A 9,287-nucleotide genomic window follows, 5' to 3' on the forward strand; every position below is an offset into this window, starting at 1 on the left:
GTGAATCCTCAAGGCAGCAAGGGAGAAGGAGAAAGTAACATACAAGGGGGCCCCGATACGCCTAGGAGCTGACTTCTCAACAGAAACACTACAAGCCAGAAGGTAATGGCAACAAATATTCCAAGTCATGAAAAGCAAAGGCCTACAGCCAAAGCTGCTCTACCCAGCTAGGCTCTCAATTAAAATAGAAGAGGAAATATGGAGTTTTCCAGACAAAAGAAGGCTAAAAGAATACGTCTCTACAAAACCAGCACTCCAAGATATGCTCAAGGGACTGGTTTAAGCAGATGAAGGAAAAGAATGAGAGAGAGAGAAACACAGGTACAAAGAGAAAAGATGAGTAAGTTTCTATCAGTAATATCTCTCTATGTGAATGGACTAAATGCCCCAATCAAAAGACACAGGGTGGCTGAATGGATAAGAAAACATGACCCACACATATGCTGCCTACAAGAGACCCACCTCAGAGCAAGAGACCTACACAGATTGAAAGTAAAGGGATGGAAAAAAATATTCCAGGCAAATGGGCATGAGAAAAAGGCCGGGGTTGCCATATTTGTATCAGACAATGTAGATTTCAAAACAAAGGCCATAAAAAGAGACCCAGAGGGACACTCTATAATACTTAAAGGAAGAATATATCAAGAAGACATAAACATTGTAAACTTATATGCTTCCAATATAAGAGCCCCCAAGCTTATAAGGAAATTGTTGGATGACTTCAAAAAAAGATATAGACAGCAACACACTGATAGTAGGGGATTTCAACACCCCACTGTCAAAAATGGACAGATCTTCCAAACAAACATTAATAAATATATTGTGGGGCTGAATGACACACTGGATCAAATAGACTTAACTGACATATATAGAACCTCACATCCCAAAGAAGAAAAATACACATTTTTTTCAAATGCTCATGGCAGTTTTTCTAAGATAGACCACATGATAGGACACAAAGCAAACCTCAGAAAATTCAGGAGAATTGAAATAATACCAAACTTTTTCTCAGACCACAAGGGCTTGAAACTGGAAATCAACCTCAAAGAGAAACTTCAAAAACTTGCAAACTCATGGAGACTGAACAGTAGACTATTAAACAATGAATGGGTCAATAATGAGATAAGAGAAGAAATAAAAAAATTTCTGGAAACAAATGAAAATGAACAGACAACAGTCCAAAACCTATGGGACATAGCAAAGGCAGTCCTGAGAGGGAAGTTCATAGCAATACAGGCTTACCTAAAAAAGATAGACACATTTCAAATAAAAGACCTAACACTACAACTTCAAGAACTGGAGAAACAACAACAAATAAATCCCAGAGCAAGGAGAAGGAAGGAAATAGTCAAGATTAGAGCAGAACTGAATGACATAGAGACGAAAAGAACCATTCAGAGGTTCAACCAATCCAGAAGCTGATTCTCTGAAAAGATAAATAAAATTGACAAGCCTTTTAGCAGATTCATCAAGAATAAAAGGAAGAGGACCCAAATTAATAATATCAGAAACGAAAGAGGAAAAATAACAACTGATACCACAGAAATACAAAGGATTGTAAGAAACTACCATGGACAATTATACGCCAAGAAATTTGAAAATCTTGATGAAATGGACAAATTTTTAGAAAAGTATAATCTTCCAACACTGAAGGAGGAATAAACAGAAAGCTTGAACAGACCGATAACAGCTGGGGAAATGGAAGCAGTCATCAAGAAACTCCCCGCACACAAAAGCCCGGGTCCGGACGGTTTCCCAGGAGAATTTTACAAAACATTTAAGGAAGAGCTAACCCCTGTCCTTCTCAGACTATTCCAAAAAGTCCAAGAGGAGGGAAGACTCTCAGACTCTTTCTATGAGGCCAGCATCACCCTGATCCCAAAACCAGATAAAGACCCTACAAAGAAAGAAAACTACAGGCCAATTTTGCTGATGAACATAGATGCTAAAATCCTCAACAAAATATTGGCAAACTGCATCCAGCAATACATTAAAAAGATTATCCACCATGATCAAGTGGGATTCATCCCAGGCATGCAGGGATGGCTCAGTATACGGAAATCAGTAAACGTGATACATCACATAAATAAAAGAAAAGACAAAAACCACATGATCATCTCGATAGATGCAGAAAAAGCATTCGACAAGGTACAGCACCCATTTATGATCAAAACCCTCAGCAAAATGGGAATAAATGGGGCATTCCTCAATGTAATAAAAGCCATATATGAAAAACCTACAGCCAATATCATACTCAACAGGCAAAAACTGACAGCTTTCCCACTAAGATCGGGAACACGCCAAGGATGTCCGCTTTCACCGCTTCTTTTCAACATCGTATTGGAAGTCCTAGCCACAGCGGTCAGACAAGAGAAAGAGATAAAAGGCATCCAAATAGGAAAGGAGGAAGTAAAACTATCATTGTTTGCAGATCACATGATAGTGTACATAGAGAACCCTGTAGACTCTACCAAAAAACTCCTCAACCTAATAAGTGAATTTGGCAAAACAGCAGGATACAAAGTCAATATTCAGAAATCAAAGACATTTTTGTACACCAGCAAGGCAATAGAAGAAGAAGAAATCAGAAAAAAATACCATTCGATATAGCAAGAAGAAAAATAAAGTACCTAGGTATATTTTAACCAAAGATGTAAAAGACCTGTACGCAGAAAACTATAAAACATTGAAGCAAGAAATTAAGGAAGAAACAAGTAAATGGAAGCATATACCATGCTCATGGATTGGAAGAATTAATATCATCTAAATGTCCATACTACCCAAAGCAATTTATAGATTCAATGCAATCCCTATTAAGATACCAATGTCGTATTTCACAGAAATAGAACAGACATTTCAAAAATTTATATGGAACCATAAACGACCCTGAATAGCCCCAGCAATTTTATACCGGACAACAAACTCTCCTACAAAGCCACTATACTCAAAACAATCTGGTACTGGCACAAGAACAGACCCATAGACCAGTGGAACAGAATAGAAAGCCCAGAAATAAGCCCAGGTCTCTATGGACATCTAATATTCGACAAAGGGGGCAGAATCATAAAATGGAGCAATAACAGCCTCTTCAACAAATGGTGTTGGGAGAGCTGGACGGGTACATGCAAAAAATTGAAGTTGGATCGTCACCTGACACCATACACAAAAATAAACTCAAGATGGATCAAAGACTTAAATATAAGTCGCAACACCATCAAAGTCCTAGAGAAGAACATTGGCAGGAAACTCTCAGATATCCCACGCAGCAGTTTTTTCACTGATATGTCTCCTAAAGCAAGGGACATAAAGGAAAGAATAAAGAAGTGGGACCTCATCAAAATAAGAAGCTTCTGCATGGCAAAAGAAAACGTCAGCAAAATGAAAAGGGAGCCAACCCTATGGGAAAATATATTCGCTAATGATACATCAGATAGAGGTTTGATCTCCAAGATATATAAAGAACTCACTCGACTCCACTCCAAGAAGACAAACGATCCAATCCAAAAATGGGCAAAGGACCTGGGCAGATGCTTTTCCAAGGAGGAGATACAGAGGGCCCAGATGCATTTGAAAGGATGCTCAGCATCACTAGCCATCAGAGAAATGCAGATCAAAACCACCATGAGGTACCACCTCACACCGGTCAGAATGGCCATCATAAACAGATCCACAAACAACAGGTGCTGGCGAGGCTGTGGAGAAAAGGGAACCCTAGTCCACTGTTGGTGGGAATGCAGACTGGTGCAGCCACTGTGGAAAGCAGTGTGGAATTTCCTCAAAAAGCTGAAAATGGAACTACCTTTTGATCCAGTGATTCCCCTGCTGGGACTATACCCTAAGAACACCAAAACGCTAATACAAAAGAACCTATGCACCCCAATGTTCATAGCAGCACAATTTACAATAGCCAAGTGTTGGAAGCAACCTAAATGCCCATCAGTAGATGATTGGATCAAAAAGTCATTGTACATATACATAATGGAATACTATGCAGCAGAAAGAAAAAAAGAACTACTAAAATTCGCGATAGCATGGATAGAACTGGAGAGCATTATGCTAAGCCAAATAAGCCAGGGGGCGAAAGACAAATACCATATGATCTCACCTATAAGTGGAACCTAACCAACAATACAATGATGCAAGGAAAAGAAGACCAGCAACACTGAAAGGAAAAGAAATTAACAGAGACAAGAGGGAAGGAGTGAGGGGGGGCGGGGAAAAGGAAAGAAAGGGGAAAGTCAAGGAACATATAGCAAGGACTCATGGACAAAACCAAAGGGGAAGAGCTGAAGGAGGTTAGGAGGGAGGGAGCAAGGGAAAGTGGTGTGGGGTAGGCAGAGACAAATGTATTTGAAAAAATAAATTGAAATAAAAATAAAGATTAAATTAAAAAAAATACCTATGCTACATTTACACAATGGAATACTACACAGCAGAAAGAAAGAAAGAGCTCCTACTGTTCACTATGCATGGATGGAACTGGAGAGCTTTATGCTAAGCGAAATAAGCCAAGCAGTGAAAGACAAATACCATATGATCTCACCTATAAGTGGAACCTAATCAACAAAACAAACAAGCAAGAAAAATATAACCAGCAACATTGGAAGGAAAAGAAATGGACAGTAATGAAAGGGAAAGAGAGAGGGGGGTAATGGGAAGAAGGAGAAGGGTCAAATCAAAGTATGTGTATAAAAACAAAACAAAACAAAACAAAAAACAAAGTATGTGTATAAAGGACCAATGGACAAAGCCAAAGTGGGGAAGGATTGAGGGTGGGAGGTGGTGGTAGGTGGGGAAGGGGAAAGTGGTGGCAGGAAAATGGAGACAAATGTATTAGAACAATAAAAAAAATTTAAAAAAAGAAAGATCAAAACATTAGGAAGTAAACCCCACAACATTTGATGAGCAATCTGATAGAAGAATAAGGAAAAAAACAGTATGAGATGGGTCCCAGGTTTCTGGTTTGGCAGGTTGGGTAAGGTGATATTTATCAAATAAGATTATGGGTAAATAGTAGATTTGGTAGGAGGGAGAAGATGATACTTTCAATTTTTGAACACTGATTTTATGAAAAGATACTTAGTTTTTCTAGTGTACTAATGTCAAGCATGTGGCTCCCTACACATGAAATACTTTTTAAGTGATTAATTTATATTGTCACATACATTTGACTATCTTTTGACTGTGATTGGTGAGAATCAAAATCTGATAAAATATGACAGTTGGACAAGACAAAGAGACAATTTTTTGTTACCATAAATTTATCAAGTCTGTGCTAAAGAGTAGCCCTAGGTAGTCATTACCTTGGAATGTGCTTCTGTATCTGCAGATATACTTTCCATTTAACCAAATTATCCAAATGGAGTTGGCTGAAATAAATTCGAATGATTTGTCTATACCCAACAATTATTTCTCCCTCACTGTCAAGCAAGGTTAGCTACCACCCCACCTCTATCTCTTCAGTTTATAATATGACCCAGACTATGTGAATAAAAGTAATTGTTACAACAATAGTAATAATAATATTAAATTACTGAACCCTTACTATATTACTATCATGTTTTAGAAGTTTAACCTATGTAAACCTAACAAAAAATCCATGATAAAGTAAAATTATTGTACCTCCTGTAAGTGTAAAAAATCTGAACCCCAGAGAAGTTTAAAATTTTCTGAAAATCTCAAGCTTGTAAATCACAGAGCCAGAGTACAGATCGAGACAGCTTAACTTCAGCACGCATATACTTAAGCAATGCAGTATGGCTCTGCAACATGGAAGTTATGCTCAGAAATAAAAGAGATGGTCTAATGATTGCTATCTATTCAAAGGTGTATCTGTTGACATCTTCTAACTGCTACTTTCATTGAACTTGGTAGCAGGAAGTCTCCTGCCTCTTATCATGAACTGAAAAGAATGAATTGAAGTCTACAAGGAACTGTACAATTTATCACATGACAAACAATGATCTGCTATGAAAGAAGGAAACAAAAGTGAATCAAATAATGACATATATTAAAAACAGAGACAGAGGGAAGCATATGAGAGAAATTATGAGCAATAAATGGTCATAGTATAGATAAATTGATTTTTCAGCTCCTGAGCTAAACAGAATTTTCATGGCTCTTATGAGTCTACCTAAGATTTTTAATTTATTAAATTGTTTTTTCTTAACCTGATTTTATTTTTAATGCTTATTTGGCAACCAATATAATCTTACATAATACAATCATCAAGTCTTACCAAAGTTAGAGACACTGGTAAGAGAGAAAACAACACAATTAGCTAGTATTTGTATGGTTAAAGAGTTCCAAATTACAATCATGGGTAATTAAGGTCCTCAGAGAGGAGAGAGAGTATTGTTCCCAAGCCAGACTTTGCCAGCTCTCTGTAAGAATATTTTATAGAAATGTGCCTACATGCTACTGCCTTTTTTAAAAAGTATTAATGCTAATTATAAAAGTTCTACATTTAGGAAATTGTTTTTAAAGTTATATTTTGTTGTATTATTTTTTCTTATTTAAGCACCCATATATTGTTGCTGTAAAAATTTAAAAAATAGCAAAAACATTTTTACCATACAGATTTTCTATCTTGATGGCAAATATGTAATATGTATTTACAATTTTATATAGACTATATGTAAATTGTGAGTTAAATTTCTTGCTCAGTATAATAATTAACAACCTCTTTTTCCACATTGTTTAACTTTTATTTTATTGTTCCTTTTATGAGTTATTCCTTATTCAGGTGGCTGAATTACCCCTTTGTTTTATTTTTTAAAAGCAAGCATATATAGGTATATTTAGATACACAAAAACACACAAATACATATGCACATACATATACATGTTGGTGCATAGGTACGTATTTACATTCGAATCTAGGCCTGGTCCCCAACTGGGGCATGTGCAAGAGGCCACTTATCAGTGTTTCTCTTACACATCAATGTTTCTGTCCCTCTCTTTCTCCCTCCCTTCCCCTCTCTCTAAACATAAATAAATAAAATCTTAAAGTTATTTAAGAAGGATTTGTAACGTAAGGATTTGATATCCAAAATAACATAAACAATCATATTTCTGAGAAGAAATAAAAGATGACAGAGAAGATACTTTTAAAAATCATTCATTGATTCTCTGTTTAAAATTCTGTATGTGTCTGTTATAAATTACAGCCAGTAAAATGTTTTTGAGGAGCGTAACCTTCTTACAACATCCTTAAATGCTTGTTTCACCTGCTGGTTCCTTAAGGTGTAAATAAAGGGATTCAGCATAGGAGCAAGAGAGGTATTGAGCATTGCTACTCCTTTTGTAAAAGCAACCCCTTCCTTTGCTGACGTTTTCACATACATGAAGATGCAGCTTCTGTAAGAGATAGAGACAACAATCATATGGGAGGAACAGGTTGAAAAGGCCTTTTTTCTTTGTCGAACTGAGGGGATTCTCAAAATTGTTCTGAGGATGTAAGAATAAGAGAGAATTATTAATGTCAAAGTGGACATGAGAGTAAGCACAGCTAAAACAAAGCTCATGAGCTCTAGCATACTCATGTCTGTGCAAGAAATTTGCAGCAAAGGAGCAGAATCACAGGTGAAGTAGCCAATGACAATGGAGTCACAGAAATCCAGCTGCAGGCCCATGGTCAGTGGTGGAAAGATGACCAAGAAACCAGCCAGCCAGGAGCTGCCGACAAGCTGGTAGCAGATCTTGCATAATGATTGTATAATGTAGGAGTTTGCAGATAGCTACATAATGACCATAGGACATAGAGACCAAAAGAAAAAACTCTGTTGAACCAAGGAAGATTAAGAATAGCTGAGCTGCACAAGCATTATGGAAATAGATTTGCCTCCACTTAGGATGCTGATCAAAAACCTAGGATTACAGACAGAAGTAAATGAAATTTCTAAGGAGAGATTTCTGAGGAAACAATACATAGCGGTCTTCAGGTGGGAATCCAGCAAAGTAAGAATGATGATAGTAAGATTTCCAGTGACACTCAGTACATACATGAGTAATAAAAAGAAGAAAATCATGACCTGTACATCTGGATTATTGGTCAGACCCAGGAGGATGAAATCTGTCATGGCTGTTTGATTTTTCAGAAATCTTACTGGCAAAATCAAGACAGACAAATATAAATTAGTTAGATAAGTGTAAATATCTGCACCTATATTTTAAATAATGATTTTATTTTCATAAGAAGTTCCTGAGGCTTAAAAAAATTCTTTCTATACATTCTATATAATCACCATTTCCCCCAGCTATACATTTTATGGGTGTTATCGTCTGTGTTTAATATCTGTTGTATTACTCTGAATAATGTCTTCTGATTCTTTGCTGCATGTTTACTTTGCTTCTGTTGTTTATAATTGTTACATGGGAAATGTATTGACTGAACATGAACTCTTTTCATGCTTCATTGTTTAGCTAAAATGTAGAAGACATGATGTCTTTCTTATGACATTTTTTCCAGGCATGAAATTCCTACTGAAGATGGAAATCAGTGCTCAACCGACCCTAATTTATATTTTTCAGTGATACTCTGAATGTTCTTTTTGAGGAGTAGTAAATATTACATTTATTTATTTATTTATTTATTGCCCTTTTCTTTGTAAAAAACCAAGTCATTCTAACATTGTATTACAAACTTTTATTTATATTAAATAGGGGTTAATATAAATACTACCTATATATTTTCAATTCACTACACATTTTATTTCCAGATATCAGTGAATACTCTAAACCCCTCTCTTTATTCTTGGTTTTCTTAGAAAAGGTGACTTTCCATGAAAATTCAATTAACTGAGTTTTTCACTCTATTGTTTTAAAATTTCCATTAAAATAGATTTTAAAAATCTAGTTAACAGCTGAGCATCAATCTTTTCACTAAATATGTTAATGAAGTTCAGAAGTACTTGTATATAAAGTTTAGATGAAAAATATGTGCTTTACGTATGTCATTTAGAACCATCTTGGCTACCGCACCAGAATATGCATCAGGTCTTTCTAAAGTGTAAATGTATTAATATTAAGGAAACCATGCCACGTTCCATATACTTCAGTTAATTTATAAAAATCACTATTCAATTTTTTTCATTTCAGTTAATTGATTTAACTAATTAATATATATTGTATATAGTATATGTATTACATATATAAAAGAAACAAACTAGAAGTGGTAATCAATGCTGTATAATGAATAGAAGTTGAAATATCAAATAAAAATAAATTGAAAACACATATGTTGTCAAAAGTTTGATGGTTAGTATTAACTATTGAAAGCAAGCTGA

The 9,287-nt window shown here is 35.7% G+C and overlaps 1 protein-coding gene across 1 annotated transcript; it reads right to left on the reverse strand.

Moving 5' to 3' along the window:
• Positions 1–1,076: 1,076 nt before the first annotated feature.
• Positions 1,077–8,968, reverse strand: LOC129085080 (olfactory receptor 6C76-like; the record flags this gene model as incomplete). The annotated part of the gene is given in 5 exon segments (XM_054591495.1): positions 1,077–1,092; positions 7,198–7,704; positions 7,706–7,829; positions 7,832–8,107; positions 8,950–8,968. Coding segments are annotated over 5 exon segments (942 nt in total), but the record flags the coding sequence as incomplete, so codon positions are not given.
• Positions 8,969–9,287: the final 319 nt, after the last annotated feature.

Source organism: Pteronotus mesoamericanus, unplaced genomic scaffold (genome assembly GCF_021234165.1).
Source record: "Pteronotus mesoamericanus isolate MK-2021 breed Mesoamerican mustached bat unplaced genomic scaffold, CSHL_Meso_final scaffold_21, whole genome shotgun sequence".
NCBI classification, from domain to species: domain Eukaryota; kingdom Metazoa; phylum Chordata; class Mammalia; order Chiroptera; family Mormoopidae; genus Pteronotus; species Pteronotus mesoamericanus.